Source organism: Taeniopygia guttata, chromosome 8, assembly GCF_048771995.1.
Source record: "Taeniopygia guttata chromosome 8, bTaeGut7.mat, whole genome shotgun sequence".
Lineage (NCBI taxonomy): Eukaryota > Metazoa > Chordata > Aves > Passeriformes > Estrildidae > Taeniopygia > Taeniopygia guttata.
Genome location: NC_133033.1, coordinates 1,553,009 through 1,571,710, shown reverse-complemented (window position 1 = coordinate 1,571,710; position 18,702 = coordinate 1,553,009). Strand labels below are relative to the sequence as shown.

The 18,702-nt window shown below is 49.8% G+C and overlaps 1 protein-coding gene across 3 annotated transcripts in view; it reads left to right on the top strand.

Moving 5' to 3' along the window:
* The first annotated feature begins 1,861 nt into the window (after positions 1-1,861).
* DNAJC6 (DnaJ heat shock protein family (Hsp40) member C6) overlaps positions 1,862-18,702 on the top strand; it is a 41,128-nt gene continuing 24,287 nt past the window's right edge. The window contains exons 1-2 of one of the 3 annotated variants that reach the window (XM_030279724.4): positions 1,865-2,000; positions 11,229-11,352. In XM_030279724.4, coding sequence (XP_030135584.4) covers positions 11,340-11,352 — 13 coding nt within the window. In that variant the 5' untranslated portion in view covers positions 1,865-2,000; positions 11,229-11,339. 3 annotated transcript variants of the gene reach the window in all.

The following is an 18,702-nucleotide window of genomic DNA, read 5'->3' as shown; positions in this document are numbered from 1 at the left end:
TTCCAGAATCCCGGAATCCCAGCCTGGTTTGGGTTGGGAGGGTCCTCAAAGCCCGTCTTAATCCACCCCCCTGCGCATAAAGTGGTTTAAATTTCCTTTTTAACTTCTCCCTGATAAAAATCCCGGGGAGCATTAGGACAGGGAGGCTCTGGCCATGTCCTGTGCCCCGGGTAATCCATCACGAGTGCTTGGAATTGGGAATTGGGAATTGGGAACTGGGAACTGGGAACTGGGAATTGGGAATTGGGAATTGGGAACTGGGAACTGGGAATTGGGAATTGGGAATTGGGAACTGGGAATTGGGAATTGGGAATTAGGGATTGGGAACTGGGAATTGGGAATTGGGGACTGGGAACTGGGAATTGGGAATTGGGAATTAGGGATTGGGAACTGGGAATTGGGAACTGGGAACTGGGAATTGGGAATTGGGAACTGGGAACTGGGAATTGGGAATTGGGAACTGGGAATTGGGAATTGGGAACTGGGAACTGGGAATTGGGAATTGGGAATTGGGAACTGGGAATTGGGAATTGGGAATTGGGGACCGGGAATTGGGAATTGGGAATTGGGAACTGAGCTCCCCGAGGGCAGTGCCTCCTCCCAGTGCCACCAGTTCCCTTGTTGGTGTCATTCCCGAATAACTGCTCGGGGCACTCCCAGTTTGGAGTGAGCAGAGCCTCGGGAATGATGGGAGACTGGGAAAACAAGGTGATAAACAGGGATGTGCAGCCGGGGAGGTGTGGGAGAGCCCCAGCCGGCAGGGGCAATGTCGCGATTCAGGGTCGTGACAATCCGGAGGCGGAGCAAGGGATGTGCGGGCAGAGAAATCCGAGGAGGAAAAATATCAACGTAAGCTGGAATATGAACTCAGCCTGAAAACAAAAGCTGGGAGGTCAAAAAGCAGAGGAATGTGAGCCAAAATCCAGCTGGGATCAAAGGCTTGGCTTTCCCCGAGTGCCACCGGGGGAGCTGGGAGGGCGCAGGGGACACGTCCCCACCCTGCACCCGGACCTCAGCCAAAGGAAACGGCCTCAAATTGCACCAGGGGAGGCTCAGGTTGGATATTTGGGAAAATTTCTTCATGGGAAGGGTTGTCCAGCCCTGGGTGGATGAGTCCCAGTCCCTGCAGGGATTTAAAATCCCTGTGGATGTGGCACTTGGGGACATGGGGCAGTGGTGGCCGAGGCAGTGCTGGGCATGGTTGGGCTCGATGGTCATAGAGGACTTTTCCAGCCCAAATGATTCCACAATTCCAAATATTTGTTTACAGCATCACTGAAGTGTTTGTCTGCCCGGTATTTGTGGAAGTGCCCCAGGTGTGCCTGGATCAGCCCCACTCCCGGGGATGCAAAGTTTGGGCAAGTCACAGGCCCTGCTGAGTCCCTGCAGCAGCATTCAGCATTCTCCAGGGGGGGAAAAAAAATCATCAAGGGCAAAAAAAACTAGGAAAAAAAAAAATCCTAGGTAAAAAAAACAAATGAAAAAATCCCAAAAACCCAAAAAAACCCCAAAACCCCAAAAAAACCCCAAAAAAACCCCAACCACCCCCAAAAAAATAATAAAAAAAAATTTTAGAAAAAAAAAAACAACAAAAAAAAACAACCCAAGGGGAAGGAAAAAAAAAAAAAAAAGAGCAAGGGAAAAAAATAAATAAAAAGAACCACTCAGTCAAGGGAAAGAAAAAAAATTAAGGGAAAAAAAAACCCCAAAAAGCAAAAGCACAAACCCAAAAAAGAAACCAAACACCCCTGCTGAGGTTTGCGCTGCAGACTCCGGATCCCACTCCAGGCCACATTTTAGACGGTGTGATATGTCTGCCTCCATCCCCATCCTTCCCCGAGTCTCTGTAATCCCAAAAATAACCCGGGAGCGGCACGCAGCTCGCAGGCAGCGGCGGCAGCAGCGCCCCGGGCGGGCCGGGAGCGGCCCCGCCGCCGGTCCGGGCGGAGAAGCGGCGAGCGGGACACGGCACAGCAGCATGCACGGCCCCGAGCAGGCAGGTAAGGAAAAACTCCCCGGAGCTGCTGGAAAAGCGGAGAGAAGGAGCGCGAGAAAATTGGGGGTGTTGTGTAGGGCCCGTTTGTGCTGAGTAATTGGGGAAGGCACGCTGGCATCCCCGGGATGAGGAGAGAATTCCCGGTTTTCCAGCCCGTTATGTAACAGGGTAGAGGGAAGGGATGGCACCCAAAATTGGGTGGTTTAAAAACTGGGCTGGGTGGGGAAGGAGAGGAGATGGGATTTGGGGATGTGCGCCTGGGCATGGAGCGCTGGGTACCCCCGCGGTGCCCGGCAGGAGCACGGACACCCCGAAATTGGGGGTTGCGTTTTTCGGGCTGCCTGAGAGCCCTGCGGCCGTATAGAATGAAATAAGGGGATTTTGCGGTTTAAAATAATACCAAGTGGAGCTTCCCCGCGAGCTGCTGCGGGAGGCGGCGATGGCAGCGCACAAACGCTGCCATCCAATGCTGATCCCGGCCTTTCCCTGACAATCCAGCGGCAAGCTGACCTTCAACCCCCCTCTCTGCTATGCCGAGGCAAACACAGGGCTGCATTCCCTTTTAAAAAATACAATTTCGGGACAAAAATTAGCTGAAATCTGTAGTGAAATGCGGACATCGCTGCCTCGGTTTCGGCGCGGCTGAGGCAGCCCCGGGAGGGGACGGAGGTGCCGGGGCTCCCCACGGCTCCAGGTAGGTGTTTATCCATGGAAAACAGCCCATAATTCCCGTCTGGCTGCTGTGTTTGTGCCTGTCATTATCACAGTCTTGTTTTGGATACTGCCAGGGAGAGGAGGAGGAAGGAGGAGAGGGAGAAGGAGGAGGAGGAGGAGGAGGAGGGTGAGGAATGTTTTGGGCAAACCCTCAGCTCTGCAAACTCCCGACTTTATTCTCCCTCCGCGGCTGGACCAGGGCCTCCATCTTCTGCTATCCATCCAAAATGTGGATTTCTCTTAGTCATAGCCTTCCCTGAGAGGAGAGAAAAAAAAAAAAAAGAAAATAAATCCCATAAAATCAGCGTACGGAGCGATTCCGGCTGCACAGGCGGCGTGACGGTAACGCCGGTGCCTCTAAATTTAGGCAGCCGTGGCACAGGGGCCGGGTTTGCATCCCGGGAACGCTCCCGGCCGAGGGATGCAGCATTTTGGAGAGGCTGCAGCCCTTAAGGAGGCACCGGGTTTGTCCTTGAGCCGGGCTGGCAGCGGCGATGTTGAATTGCTGACCCCACTAATCCCCGGCGCTGCCTAATCCTGCTCGGAGCCGCGGGTTTGGGGCAGGATCTTCGCTGGGAAAAGGTGTTGGGGTGTTTGGGAAAGCGGGGGAGAGGCTGGGAGCCGGAGATGCAGGCAGCTTTTGGGGTGGGAGTTGGGGTGTTGGGGCTCAATTCCAACACCAAGGCTGGAATTGCCTTTGGGATGGGAGTTGGGATTGGCAGCACAACAGGGATGTGGTAAAGGATGAGACTCATCCATGCAAACATCCCGGTTCAAAGGGGTGGCTGCTCCTATCCCAGAATCCCAAAATCATCCAGGTGGGAAAAGCCCTCTGAGATCATCGGGTCCAACCATTAATCCAGCTCTGCCCGAGCTCCAGGGATGTGAGGATGCTAAAAACCACCAGAGCTGCCCACAGCTCCCAGATTTTTGGGAACACAGCCTGGAAATTCCAGAATTCTGTGGATGTAGCAGGCAGATATGCTGCAATTCCCCAAGAAAATTGGATTATAGATGCTTCTTCAAGGGTGCATAAAGCAGCCATGGGAAACTCTCCAATTAAAATGCCATAAATAGGAATTTATTATTTATATTAAATTATAAATAATTAATGGTTCCCACGAATAATTCTATGATGTTAATGTTTTTACAAGAGGTTTAGTATTTTATTACAATTTCAAATATTATTATACCAAACTAGAAACAGGATTTTGTGAGCTCTTACTGTCCCAAAAGTGGATGAGGCCTTGTCTGATGGACGCAAACAACATATGGATTTCTTTCTCTTGAATAACTCCTTGTCTTCAGCAGCCAGAAATCATAAGGATGGGAATTTAGATCCCTGAATTAAGGCTGGGAAAGGGAGAGATGGAGAAATTGGGGGTGCAGGGCAAAATCAGGCAGGGAGACTGAGACCAGGGGCAGAATTTGCTCCAAATCCTCTGAAATGGGACTTCTCCCATGCAGGAAAATTTGAATTTATTCCCTTCATCAGACCACGATTGGAAGCAAAAAAGAAATTATCCTAATAACAATTGGAATTCCTTTTCCAAGTGAGAGTTTTCATGGAAAACTTTGCAGGAAGAGCAGGCTGCTCTTGGCCAGCTGAGGTTTCTCTGATGTCTGTGAAGGGTGGGGTTCCCTCCTGGCATTCCTTCCCCACCCTGCCAGCTTTGGGAGGGTTTGGAATCCCCAGAGAGCTCCCAGGGAATTATTTCAGTGGCTCAGAGGTGAGTCAGCACTCTCCAGCTCTGTGCCCATGGGGTTTTCCATGGATTTGTGTCTTGGGGACATCCCAGGAGAGCATTTCCCAGTGGAGCAACCCTGAGGAACCCACCCAGTGCTGAAGGGGGGGTTTGTCACCTGTCCCGGTGGAAATGGACACCAGGAGAAGGGTGAGGGACAATCCCAGCTTGATCCCTGGGTGAGATGTCCCCAGGGATGTCCCCAAGCTCAATTTTCATCCAGAGGCAAGGGATTCTGGAATGGTTTGGGCTGGAAGGGCTCAAAGCCCACCCAGTGCCACCCCTGCTGTGGCAGGGACACCTCCCACTGTGCCAGGCTGCTCTGGGCACCCTGTGCCAGCTGAAATCTGTTCCCACACCAAACTGGGTGTTTGTGCCTTGAGCAACACCCCAAAGCTCAGAGCAGCACATGGATTAAAAGCAGGATGTGGGAGAGAGCACCAGCAGCCCCGTGGGGTTGGTTGGAGGAACCCTTTGGAAATGATGCTCATTTATAAACCTGAACCCAAACTGCCTCAGTCAGGACCTGTAAGTCACCACAAGCTGAGGCAAATACCATTTTAGAGTATTTTATATCAGCCAGAGTAGCAAATGTTTAATAATATTTTTCCTATTAATTTTAGATAAAAACCTAAATTCTGGCAGAAGGTCCAACCACATCAATGGGGTTGTGTTGCTTCTGACCAACTTTCCTGTGCTACCAGACTCTTCTGTATCTTTCTGCTCCAGGTTTCTCTTAAATATCCACCCAGGAAAATCCATCCCAGTGAGGCCTGGAGTGAGAACACATCACTCCCCCTCAGGAAACCCTCACCCCATCCATCCTGAGGGAAGGGATGGCAGCCCCAGCTGTGATTTCCCTCTGTTTTCATGGAAAATCTGATTTCCCCGAGGGCTCAGAGCTACCTGAGACCACGACCTGACCACTCCCATCGAGTTCTCTGCTGCTGGGGCCTGACCCTGAGCTCGGCAGCTGCAGCTACCCCACAATGACACTTGGTTGTATAATTTTCCTCCCTGTTTTCCCCACCAGCCATTTCCCAGTGCAGACAACACCCAGTTGCCCAGATATCCCTCAGGATTTAACCACTTTCCTCACAGTGAATGGGAAATGATGAACAAACAGCAGTTAGGCCACAAAATATCTGATTTTTACCAAAATACCTGATGGTGAATGGCTGTGCAGCCTCTGATTTTCCAACATTTTGCAGGCTGGGGACTTCCTGAGCCAGCATTTCCTGTTTAATGGCCTCTTATAGATCCACTTCCCATCCCTTTCTCCTCTTCCTTTGTGAACCATGGACATTTTTAGCAGCTCCAACAGCCCTTGGCAGGCAGCTCTGCAGCTCAGCATGGCTGAGGAGCCAGGCAAATCCTTGAACACTCCAAATCCAAGTCCTGGGCTGGGATGAGGAAATTGTGGATCATCCCTGACAGCTTTTAACAAGGCTGAAAGGCAAGAAATAAAAAATGTGCTGACACAGCAGGGTAGTGCTCTCACAGGGAGGAGAGGATGGGGGAAAAGACAGTGAGAGTTGAATATTTGTCACATCCTGGGGCATCCTGAGTGTCCATCCTCAGAACTCCAGCTGCCAGCCAGGCCCTGAGAACTGGGCTGCCTTTCACTGCAGCAAAGGCTCAAGGCTTCCTCTGAAGGCTGAAGGTTAAATCGAGTTTAACATTGAAACCCAGCCCAAACCATCTCAGAACCTCCTCTGCTTTTTGTTAGAGATGAACGAGACAGGCAGAGCCGCTTTGGAACTTCCTGAATGTTGAGTGGGGTAAGAAGGGGTTGGATCTTTGATGCTCCTTTTGGAGACAGGATCTCCACAAACCATCCCAGATTTTCCCTGGAACATCACATCCCACCCTGGGAATGTGCTCTGCTGCCCAAGGAGCCACTGCTCCAAGGACAGCTCCTTGTCCAGGCAGGGACACCATTCCCTGATCCAGAGGGAGGAACCACGTGGCCATCCCTGACTCCACTGATTTATCCCAGCACAAGTCTGGAAATTGCTTGGAGATGGAATTCCTGGCTCTGGAGCCACATCCTGGGGTTGTTCTGCTGCCACATTCCCAGAGCAGCACAGGGGGATTGTCTTGGTTTGAACAGCCAGGTGTCTGCTGAGGAGGGAAATGGAAAATGCAAACCCCCTCCCTCTGAATTATTATAAATTTGAAATTAAGGGATTCTCAGACAAAGATGTGGGAATAGGGATAACAGTGCTTCACCAGGGAAATTAAAAATACAAATGCAAAAGTACAAAAAAAAGAAAACAAACCAGTGGCAGAGTCAGAGCAGCCCTGGCAGGGTGTGGGGCAGGGAGGTGGCAGCAGCCCCATCCCAGGGTGGCTCAGCCCTCCTGCAGTGCCAGCTGTGCTTCTGCTGGAGCAGGATCCTGCACAAGGGGGGAGTTTTCCTCTGGAGCTCCAGGGCTGGGGGAGATGGGCCTGGGCTCCTCTGGGAATGCAGTGGGAAGAAAGCTGCTCCTCTGGGAATGCAGTGGGGAGAAAGCTGCTCCTCTGGGAATGCAGTGGGGCACAAAGCTGCTCCTCTGGGAATGCAGTGGGGCACAAAGCTGCTCCTCTGGGAATGCAGTGAGAAAAGGCTGTTCTTGTGTCCTAAAATCTCAGATTGTATCCAGGTAGGAATGTTTGGCTCCTCCCCTGGGCAGAGCATCTCCCCATGGGATGATGGAATTTTCTCAGCCATGCAGGGACACTCACTGCCATGAACAGAAGATAATTAATAATTAATGGCCCATGAACAGAAGAGATCTCCTGCAGGGCGGATGGGCTGTGGCAGAGATAAAGAAAACTGCCCAAATAACAGGAGATAACTGCCCCAGCTCTGACAGATGGGGATGGAACACAGAGCCCCATTTCCAACCCAAGACAGGGATGGATGCTCTGGGATGGATGGATGGATGGATGGAGCCCAGGAGAGAGGACAGGGAAGGTGATCCCTGTTCTGAGCTCACTGCTGGGGGTGTCCCTGCCTCGGGAGATGAACTCTGAGGTCCCTCCCAACACAAACCATTCCATGATCCTTGATTTTGTGGGCCTGGCCACAACTCCCCTGTGTGCAGGGGGAGTTCAGCATTCCCAGGTGAGAAACTCCAGAACAAATGTTTTGTATGGGGAGTTTTAAAGGTATTGCTCCAGGTATTCCATTAATTTTCAAGCTCTATTTGCAATTCTAACAGCACTCCCCAGTTTAATTGTCCTCCTGAAGAATTCAGGGTATAATAATTCACCTGAGCTGTTCAGCTGAGGGGAGGAGAGGAGCAAAAAATGGAATTGCACCTCAGGACAGTTGGGGCTTGGTTACAGCAACAAAGAGAGACTTTACCCAGGAGAGGCTGCGACCCAGACAGAGAAAAACAGCCAGAGGTTGGCAAATCAATTTTTCCCAAGGTCAGGAATGGGGAGAGTTTGTATCTCTTGAGGCTTGAGCAACACAAAATCCTCTTTAGCACGTCCTTAACACTTCCCCAGCCCTTGTGGCCCCTGCCAGCCTTGACCCTCAGTCAGGGCGCCTCAGATCTGTCACCAGCCACTGCTCAACAAATGAATATTTCTGAGGGGCTCATCCCCTTCCTTTTCAGCTTTGAAAGCCATGTGCAAGTCAAAGTTATTTGCTTTTGGTTGAGGTGGGTTTTTTTTGGTTTTTTTTTTTTTTTTGGTTGTTACAGCATTTTTTACACTGTAGTTCTCCAAAACCCAGAGAAACCACGTGGCCCTGCTTTAGCCCAACTCACACAGAGGAGGGAAGGAGAGGGGAACATTATTTTATATGTTCTTTTCAGCTAAACTTCCCACTGGAAAAGTGCAGCTTCACCTGAACCCCACAGGATTCCCTAATCCTTCAGTTCATACAAGCAAGGGTGGGACTTGGAGGTTGTCTCCTTCTCCTGCTGTTCCCCAAGATCCCCTGGAGTGGCTGTTCTGTCCCTTTGTGCTCTGCAGAACCCCCTTTTTCCAGCTGGAGCTCCAGGCCTTGGTGGGGATTCCTCTGTGAGCCCCCAAAACCTCGGACAAGGAAAGGAATTAATAGCAGATTCAACAGAGAGGAGCAATTTTTAGTTTTATTTCCCCCCCAAAAAAGCTGAGGCAGGCAGACCTTGGCTGCCCAGCAGTGAGAGAGTGGCTGCTGGATTATTGAGAATATGGAATTTTGTCCAAGCTGAGCCTCTGGAGCTGATGGGTGCAGGTAGAACCACAGGTGGTGGGTTTTAGGCTCTGCAGGGTTTGTGTCCTGCCAGGTTTCTCCTCCACCTGTTTTGATGTGTTTGGGCTTTACCTGAGCAAGCAAACCAAATGAAAATTCACCTCCACCCCCAGAAACTTCCCAGGAATTGTTTTATCCTAGACTGACCAGGAGAGGCTGACAGATGTGATCCCTAGAAAAGATCATGGAATCCTGGAATGGGTTGAAAAGAACCTTCAAAACCACCTTGTTCCAACTCTCTGCCAAGGGCAGGGACACCTCCCACTAGCCCAAGTTGCTCAGAATGCACAAAATGCCTGAGAAAATGTGCTTATTTTTAATTTTATTAACGTACTGCTTGTGGTTGCCAAGAGGGAGGGGCCCTTCCCTGCTGGCCAGTGTTGCAATCCACAAATTGCTCCACACAGACAAAAGTATGGAGGGGGTAGAAAACACAACCCCAACCTGGAGTTCAAGTTGTTCCTGCTGCTGACAGGGAGCTGCTCGTGTCAGGTCAGCTCATTTTTGGTTTGCTGCTTGTAAATCTGCCGGGGTTTTTCTGGGGAAATTCTGGGTCACAGATGTACCTTGTCCATGCCATGAAATCTCAGGGGTTACATAAACAATAGCACATGACAAGGTAGGGCTGCACCAGATGTCTGCTGCCCCAAAGGAAATTTCAGCCAGGAAATCTCAGCCAGGTGCCAGTGATACCTCAAGGTCTGGCTGTTGCTATACGAGTGATTGGAATTAGAGAATCCCAGAATTATTTGGGTTGGGAGGGAACCTAAAGTTCATCCAGGCCCATCCCTTGCCATGGCATGGACACCTTCCCCCATCCCAGGTGGCTCCAAGTCCTGTCCAGCCTGGCCTTGCTTATTGATGTCATTGCTTTAGGAACAACGCTGGGCTAATGTTTGAGCAGAGAAATTCCCTTTCTGCCAGAGATCAAAGGCATGCTCGTGCCTGTTTGCTAGGGCTTCCTTTTGCCTTTAGTTTTCCTTAAATTACAAAGAAATCCACTTAGAAGAGTTTAATTGTGCTCATTTCCTTTGGAGCATCCCTGGGTTCCTCTGATCTGTGCAAAATGAAATTACGATGTACAAGGCCTGGCTGGAAACTGCATCTGAGCAAGGCACAGCTCATCACTCGCTCAGGGCCACGCTCTGCTTGGTCCCGAGTCTGTTTTCATGGGAACAGCTAAAAATAGATAGGTGACAACAACAAAAATGGCTTTAGCAGCCGGTGGCACTGCTGGGAGCCAGAGTGGTGGCACAAGGCAGGGTTGGGGATGCTGGAGCATCACCCCAGCGGGATCACTGCTGGGGCACCTCTGCTTCCCTGCCCATGCCCAGCTGCGGCCCAGGGGTGCTCCTCGGGATTTTGGGGCAGAAGTGCCGTGCCACCCCTGCTCCTGCAGGCTGCAGGGCGGGCAGTGCCAGTGGGCAGTGCCCTCGGCAGGAACGCACCTGCAGGTGCTTTTATTGGGAATCAGGGGTACAGCCCCAAATCTGACTCCCACATGGCTTTCGAGCGGGACGTATTTTATATTCTATCCTTATATAACTTACATTGTTCTATTGTATACATTGACATGAGTTTCTCGTGATCTTTCTTAGGCCCTGACCACAGTTCCTCACGATTATTCTTAGGATTAATTATATTAATATTATATTATATATTATATAATTATATAAATTATATTTAATTACTAATCAACCATCACATCTAACATAACTTACATTGTTCTATTGTATACATTGACTTTACTCAAGCATGAGTTTCTCGTGATCTTTCTTAGGCCCTGACCACAGTTCCTCACGATTATTCTTAGGATTAATTATATTAATATTATATTATATATTATATAATTATATTAATTATATTTAATTACTAATCAACCATCACATCTAACATAACTTACATTGTTCTATTGTATACATTGACTTTATTCAAGCATGAGTTTCTCGTGATCTTTCTTAGGCCCTGACCACAGTTCCTCATGATTATTCTTAGGATTAATTATATTAATATTATATTATATATTATATAATTAATTATATTTAATTACTAATCAACCATCACATCTAACATATGTATTATATATCTATATCTAACACATCTATTATATCATTTATCACGTTTTAGCCACACAGGCGCGGTTCTAACAAGTACAAGGCTTACTTACACTTTTCCCTTTTCCCAGGGAATACTAAGCTTAATTTTCTTTCTAACCGATTCAGGGTGAGAAGGGAAATTTGGCTATGAGGGTGAGGCGAGGCAGCGGAGCGGCGGAGCGGCGGAGCAGCGGAGCGATGCTGCTCCGTCCTCCCCGCCCGCTTCCGGCGGCTGCGGGGCGGCGGCCGCGCTGCGGGCCCGCCCTTCCCCTCCCTTCCCCTCCCTTCCCCTCCCTTCCCCTCCCCTCGGGGCGGCCGGAGCTCTCGCCGTGCCCTCCCTCCGTGCCTCCATCCCTGCCGGAGCCGCTCGCCCGCCCGGCTCGCCCATGAGCCTGCTGGGGAGCTACCGCAAGAAGCCGGGCAGTGACGGCTATGAATCCCTGCAGCTGGTGGACAGCGGCGCTGAGGGGCCGGGCCGGAGCCCCGGGCGGCAGCAGCAGCAGCAGCAGCAGCAGCAGCAGCAGCAGCAGCAGCAGCCCGGAGGCAGCAGCAGCACCATGGACAGCTCAGGTACGGCGGGGCGGGGGACAATAGCGGCCCTTTGTCCGGGAGGAAGGCTCCCCCCGGTCCTCCTCCCTGCTCCGGGAGATGGAGCGTGGGGGAAAATGGAGGGAGCGCTCTGGGGTCTTTCCCCCTGCGACGGGTTGAATTCGCAGAATTTTCTTTCTTTTTTTCTTTTTTTAAAATTTTTTTCCCTGTCCCCATCCCCCCAAAAGGCACTCATCAAAGTGAGTTGGATTAATTCTGATGGATGATGTGCGGCTCGCACCATTTTTTTTTTTTTAATCAGGGAGTAAGGGAGCAGATGGTCTTTATGGCTGGTAATGGGATAGAGAGATCTTCACCTCGAAAGGTTCAAATTTACCTGGCTAACCAGGAATGGGGAGAGTGGCCATGCTTTGGAGGGACCCTTCTGGTTCTGGTTCTTTACCTGTGCCCACCCCCAGGAGCATCCGCAGCCTTTGCAGGAACTTGTGGAGCTCAGAGTGGTGCAGGGAAACACCCTGGGTGTTTGGGAGGGACCCCGTTCATGGTAACCTGTTATAGGGTGATCTTACAGCACAGAATCACAGAGTCATGGAATGGTTTGGGTTGGAAATCTCATCCCATTCCAATCATGGAATGGTTTGGGTTGGAAATCTCATCCCATTCCAAACCCCTGCCATGGGCAGGGACACCTCCCACTAGCCCAGGGTGCTCCAGCCTGGCCTTGGGCACTGCCAGGGATCCAGGGGCAGCCACAGCTGCTCTGGGCACCTGTGCCAGGGCCTGCCCACCCTCCCAGGGAACAATTCCTTCTGCAAGTCTGACCCAAATGTCCCCTTTTTCAGTTTGAACCCTTTGCTCCTTGGCCCAGCCCTGTAATTCCCAAGGAAAACACCTGCACTGCTCCATGAAGGACAGGGCTGGGCCAGAGGCACCCCACAGCATCTTTTCTTAACCTGGTAACCTCTTTTTGAGGGAAAAAAAACCCTGAGGAGCCGTGTCTGGGCTTGGGCAGGGAGAGCCTTATCCTTGATTTTTCCTCCTATTTTTTCTGATGTAACAAGAATCATAAAATCCCAGGATGGTTTGGGTTAAAGGGACCTTAAAGACACCTCCCACTGCCCCAGCTTGCTCCAGCCCTGTCCCACCTCCTTGAACAAGTCTTCTTTTAGGCTGGTGTTTGTTTTTCTATAACTTCCTTTACTCCCAAACTTCAGAAACATCTCTGAATTTGCTGCTACAACATCTCTGCTGCAATTGCTCGTAATCACAGGCTGTGCCAGCAGCTCCTTACTCACAGTGGGCTGCTGTGTTAGAGTCATTTGGGTCCTTGCAGCTGCTGGGATGGTGAGGCGCTGCAGGCAGGTTAATATCTATCATCAAGGACATTACCTGGATGAATTTCCTGCCAGGCCAGGGACCAGAGGCAGAGGAGTAGTGGGAGGTGGTGGTGGCATCCAGGCAGGTGTGGATCTTTGCTAGGAATCACATCTCCAGCCTCATCCTGGGCTATAATTTGAGTGCAGCTCGATTTGGTCCTCTGGTTTTGCTGAAAAAAAATAAAAAAATTAAAAAAACCCTGCTCATGGACAGGCAGACAATGCCTTTATTTACAGGTTTTCTGCAATATTCAGCCATTTCCACTCTGCAGCTACTCTGATTCTAGCCCAGAGCATTAAATTGTATTAATGGCCTCTACCAGTTTCCAGGATGTTCTTCCCAAAGACATGGGCTGGCTCTGGGATTTGGGAGCTGAATTTTAAGAGATTTGTCTCAGCTAGAGTTTTCTTCTTTCAGTTCACTCTCACTGCCTCAATTTTACAGGTGCTTTGAACAACACACCTGGCACTTGATCAGCAAAAAACCTGATGTCTTAATGTGGCCCTTGAATTCTATTTATAGGATAAATATTTTTTAATAACCTTTTTATTTAATAAGGACTGCTTGGTGGTTGTTCCCAAACAAAATTTTAGATTTTCTGCGTTGAGTGTGATGCTCTGTTCCAAACCCAAACTCCACACTTGTATCTCTCTTGTTCATCTGAGCACTTCAGGCTGATAAATTCCTAATTTCTCCCAGCTCACTGCAAAGCCATTTTTCTTTGCCAACTATGAAATTGCAACAGCTTAAAGAACCAAATCCACCCCTCAGGTGTGCTTGTGATTCCGAGTGATTTGCTGATTGAAGTTGCTCCTGAACTGGGAGAGATGATTTATCTTTCATGCAGGCTGCAGGTGGATAACTGGGAACAAGGATTAGGGAGCAGTGTAAGACAGAAAATGAGGTGGTTGGGATTTTGGCTTAATAGGAGCAAGAAGAAAACACCACCCACCTTCTGTGCATTTTTTTTTTTTTTAGTAGAGGAAATATTGATATTATAAATATTTCAGACTCCTCCCAATGATACCAAAGTTGAAACTCCCAAGGTGGGCAGTGGTTGAGAATAATTCAGTTGGGAAAAGAGATCTGAATTCCTCAGGAAGGAGAAGGATGGGGTAAAATCCACCTCAGGGAAAAGACTGTGCTGCTGGGTTTTGGTGGGACAGGGGGATCTCCTGTCGTGGAATTCAGTGTCAGACCCTGAAGGTGAAATCCTTGAGGTGTCCTGGTCATATCCAAGCTCATGTGGTCCATTTTTCTTTTTTTTCCCCTGATTTTCAGTGGTGGTTTCCTGTGGGGCAGAGCAGCTGCTGTTCGCAGTGGAGGAGGGGATCAGGCTGGGTGGAGAACCCAGTGCCACCAGTGATGGGGGACACTGGGACACTGGTTTGTCTGTCTGGCAGGGTGATTGCAGCTGAACAGACAACCATGGAATAATTACATCTGGAAAAGTTCTCTCAGGTCATTGAGTCCAGCCATGCCAAGGCCAGCACTGTCCCATGTCCACAAGTGCCAAATCCACATGGGTTTTAAATCCCTCCAGGATGAGGACTCCAACCTTTTCTGGGCAGCTGTGCCAGGGATAGGAAACCCATTCTGGAAAGAAATTTTCCCCAAATATCCAATCCAAACCTCTCCTGGCCCAGCCTGGGGCTGTTCCCTCTTCTCCTGTCCCTGTTCCTGGGAGCAGATCCCAAACCTGGCAGGAGCTGTGCAGAGCCAGAAGGGCCCTGAGCCTCCTTTGCTCCAGGCTGAGCCCCCTCAGCTCCCTCAGGGATTCTCCAGGCCTCTCCTGGTTCTCCAGACCCTCTTCCAGCCTTTTTCCCCCCTGGACATGCTCCAGCCCTTCCATGTCCTTGTCCTGAGGGGCCCAAAAGTGTCCCCAGGAGAGGGGGACTGGGACAGGCACTGCCCTGCTCCTGCTGCAGGTAAAGACCATTTCCAACAAAGTTAAAAAGCTGAACAATCAAACCTTTCTCTTCTTTCCCCTCATATTAGATTTCTTCTGCACCTGGGCATAGGAAAATGTCCTTTGCTCTGTGGAATATTTGTGTGTGGGTCACCAGTGAGCAATTCCACTTGTTGGATGGGTGAGGATTTGTGCTGAAGGCAAAGCACTGGCAGTTCTGGGGCAAATTGCTGCTGGCTTCACTAACAGAGCTGTGTTTGCTGTCACCAACTCCCATGAGCTGAGGAACTGGGCTCCTGTTTGGTTTTTCTATTAATTTCCTTAGACTTATGCAAAGTATTAGATCTTCAGGCATCCTCTCTTAATGCAGATTTGCAGCCTCATAAACACCTTCTTGCAAGGAAAATAATCAGTGGCTGCAGCTGCTCTCGAACTCCCAAGTGCTCCTGATTATTGGCTTAATATTTTTTTTGAGTGGTGTTGCTCAGAGTGAAAAGAGAAAAGAAGCAAAAGCCAGGAAGCAGAAGCAGAGGGTTGCTGCTGGAAGGCTCCTCATGGATAGCATGGAGCTGGCACAGAGGGGTCAGCTGAGTCCTGAACAGAATCCTGGAATGGTTTGGGATGGAAAGGACCTTAAAGCTCATCCAGTGACACCCCTGCCATGAGCAGGGACACCTTCCACTATCCCTGGGTGCTCCAGCCTGGCCTTGGGCACTGCCAGGGATCCAGGGGCAGCCTAAGCTGCTCTGGGAATTCCATCCCAGGGAACAATTCCCAATTCCCAATGTCCCATCCATCCCTGCCCTCTGTCAGTGAAGCCATTCCCTGTGTCCTGTCCCTCCCTGCCTTGTCCCCAGCCCCTCTCCAGGCCCTGCCAGGGGCTCTGAGCTCTCCCTGGATCCTTCTCCTCTCCAGGGGAGCCCCCCCAGCTCTCCCAGCCTGGCTCCAGAGGGGCTCCAGCCCTGCAGCAGCTCCGGGGCCCCCTTTGGACCATCCCAAGCTCAGGGATGGGAGATCTGTGTGCTGGGAAATTCTGTGGAATGGTTCAGGATCACAGCACACAACTCCAGTGGGGTCTCTGTGCTCCTGTTCTTTCTCCAAATGCCCCAGACTTGGGATGGAGGTTTGGAAATGGAGGAGGGCAGGTTCAAAGAGAGACCTGGGCTGAACCTCACAGGACACAAAACACCATGAGCTCAAAAACCAAGAAAAGCATCTACCCAGAGCTGCTTCTGTCTCTCTTTCTTTAAGTTGCTGCAAGTGCTCTCAAGATGAGAAGCAGGCAGAATTTTGAAGAAGCCAATTTATTTGGGTTTTTGCTGTGGCATTCAATTCTGCTTTCTTAGCAGCTGGCTGAGCGTTGAAAGAAGAGGTTCTAGGAAATAAGATGCAAAAGTAACATCAAGGATAGTTGTTATGAAAGGGAAAAAAAACCCTTTCTGTGCTGTTCTGTAGTGTTTATAATCTAGATAAGATAGAAAAGGGCTTTTAAAGAGCTGGGGCATGGACTTGCTTGTGCTCTGTTCTTCCTCAGGCAGAGTAACCACGAAGAAAAAGCCTCTGAGAGAACCTGCAAGTGGTGAAATTGGGATTTCTTGAGCTGTTTTACACTTGCAAACATAATGTCTTGTGCTCTGGTGATTCCTTTTCTCTGAGTCAGAAGAGAGACATCTCCATGTCACTGGCACGGGGACAAAGGCCTGGCCTGACAATGTTGTCCTGTGTTCCCCCCTCGCTGCGTTTTCAAACGGGGAGGTTCTGTTTAATGGCTCCTTTGTTTGCTTGGTGTGTTTTGGACACTTGAACGATTGGGTGTTGGCAGGAGTCTCGTCTTTTTTCAGTTGTTTTGACAGGGGGGAGAAGCAGAGAGAATGTCGATCAACTTCAAAGACAGATTTCATATTCTGTGCTGGTGGTTCGCTGTCGGGCCTCTCTGAAGATGAGTTTCATGAGGGGAAATTTTTAACAAATTAAACAAATCTGGTGGGTACTGGGTGGTAATCCCCCCCTCCCCTCTCAATATTACAATTCTGCTAAAAAAACACAGAGTAAAACTCCCTCTTTGTAGAAATCCTCCACGTTTTTGGTGCAAGCTGCACTCCTCTATTTCCATTTCTGGAGCAAAAGCAGAAATACCTCAATTCTTCAACTTTCCATGAGGTTTACATTTAAGCAGCCTCAAATGAACCTTTGGATGAAAAGCTCATGCAATGTTAGTTCTGGAATTTTATCCCAGCAAAGCACAAAAAAAGGTTCTTGAGTTCTTTACCCCAAAGTTTGCTGCCAGAGGCTCTGAGTGTTTCCCACAGGAGGTCAGGGACCCTTTGTTGTCCAACAGAAACACAGAATGATGGAATTTCTCAGGTTGCAAAAGCCCTCTCAAACCATCTTTAAAATGGTCTTTTAACTCCTTCCAGGGATGTCTCCTGCCAGGGCTCAACAACATTTTTGGGGAAGAAATTTTCCCAATGTCCAACCAAAACCTACTCTGGTTTGAGGCATTTTCCATCTCCTCCAGGCAAAAGGCCATGATGGGGCAGTACCAGTAAACTGCTGGAAATCTGCAGTAAAGAAACCCCAAACAACAACCTCATAAGCAACAACTCCCTGCTCAGCTGAGTAAATTATTGGAGATATCTTGGTGCTGGGGGTGCTTCTGTGCCTCATGATTGTCTTAGGAGACAATTAGGATTGACTTAGGAGAGAAATATTCTGGCTTTACCCTTTGGATGAGGGCCTGGAGTGACAGGAGAAGGGGCAATATCTGGAAAATCCCAGAGGGAAGGGTTGGATGGGATATTGGGAAGGAATTCCTGGCTGGGAGGGTGGCGAGGCTCTGGCACAGGGTGCCCAGAGAAGCTGTGGCTGTCCCTGAATCCCTGGAAGTTTTCCAGGGTGGGGTTTGGAGCAGCCTGGGACACTGGAAGTGTTAGGATTAATGAAACCTGGGCTTGGGGGTCTCAGCACTGGTTTTATCAAATGAGCAGAGCCTCTTCTGCTGCTACAGTCCTGCAGTCTGCACACGCTTTGCTGCTTATTTTTATGGAATAACACTTTAAGATATCTGTGCTCAGCCTCGTAGGGAACCTAACTCTACCAGGAATCTGGGACAGTGGAGGAGGAGGAGGGGACAGATGGGACTGGTAGCAAAAAATTAGATAAAAAATAATCAGTGTTTAGGGTCTGTGTGAGTCCAAGGAACTTCCCAAGTAATTTCTGCAGGTGTTCCCTGTGAATGCCCCTTTATCACTGTTTTAGTTGCCTCTGCTGGTGGGGATTTCTCTCCCAAACCATCACCCAGTGACTGTTGAAAAATTGATGTAATTCTGACACTTGGGCTGTGTCTGATCCGAGACAAGTGCCTATAACAGCATTGATGGTTTAGTCTTGGCTTAAATGTGGTAAAGCTCAGCTGTCCAGATGAAGAATACATGCTGGAAGGAAGGTTTGGACTTCAGGATGTGATTTTGTGCCCTTAAAACACAGTTAGAACCAGAGAATCACAGGTGATTTGGGTTGGGAGGGAGTTTAAAGCCCATCTCAACCCGAGCCCTGCCATGGGCAGGGACATTCCACCATCCCAGGTTGTTCCAAGCCCAGCTGGCAGGTCTCAGATCTCTGATATTGATTTTGATAGTATCTCAGATATTGATTATCACTGGGTGCAGAGGAGCCACTGCCCAGAGATTTGCTTTTAGGAGCTCCTGCCACCCTTCCCCTGGGCAGGGAAGGTGAAATTCCTCTTTGCAATCCTCTGAAAGATGGAATGTGGGGAACAGCAGGAGCTGGGAATGCTGAGGGTACCCAGGGATGTGGATTCTCTGCTCTGCACCCAACACCCCTCCACCCATGAGAAACTCTTTAAAGGATGCTCCAACCCTGCTGTTGGAGGAATTTCTGCCCCAGGGCTGCTCCTCCTCCCCTGCAGACCCTTCCAGGAGTGGAAATCATGTCAGTGTGATGCTGGAGTTGTAGCAGCCTGGCTTTCCTCCTGCAGGCTGGTGGGAAAGCACGTCCCACACGAGGCAGGCTTTGCTGGGAGAGCTGCCTGGGGGAGGAACGTGAGCTCTGTTGGCTGCTGGGGG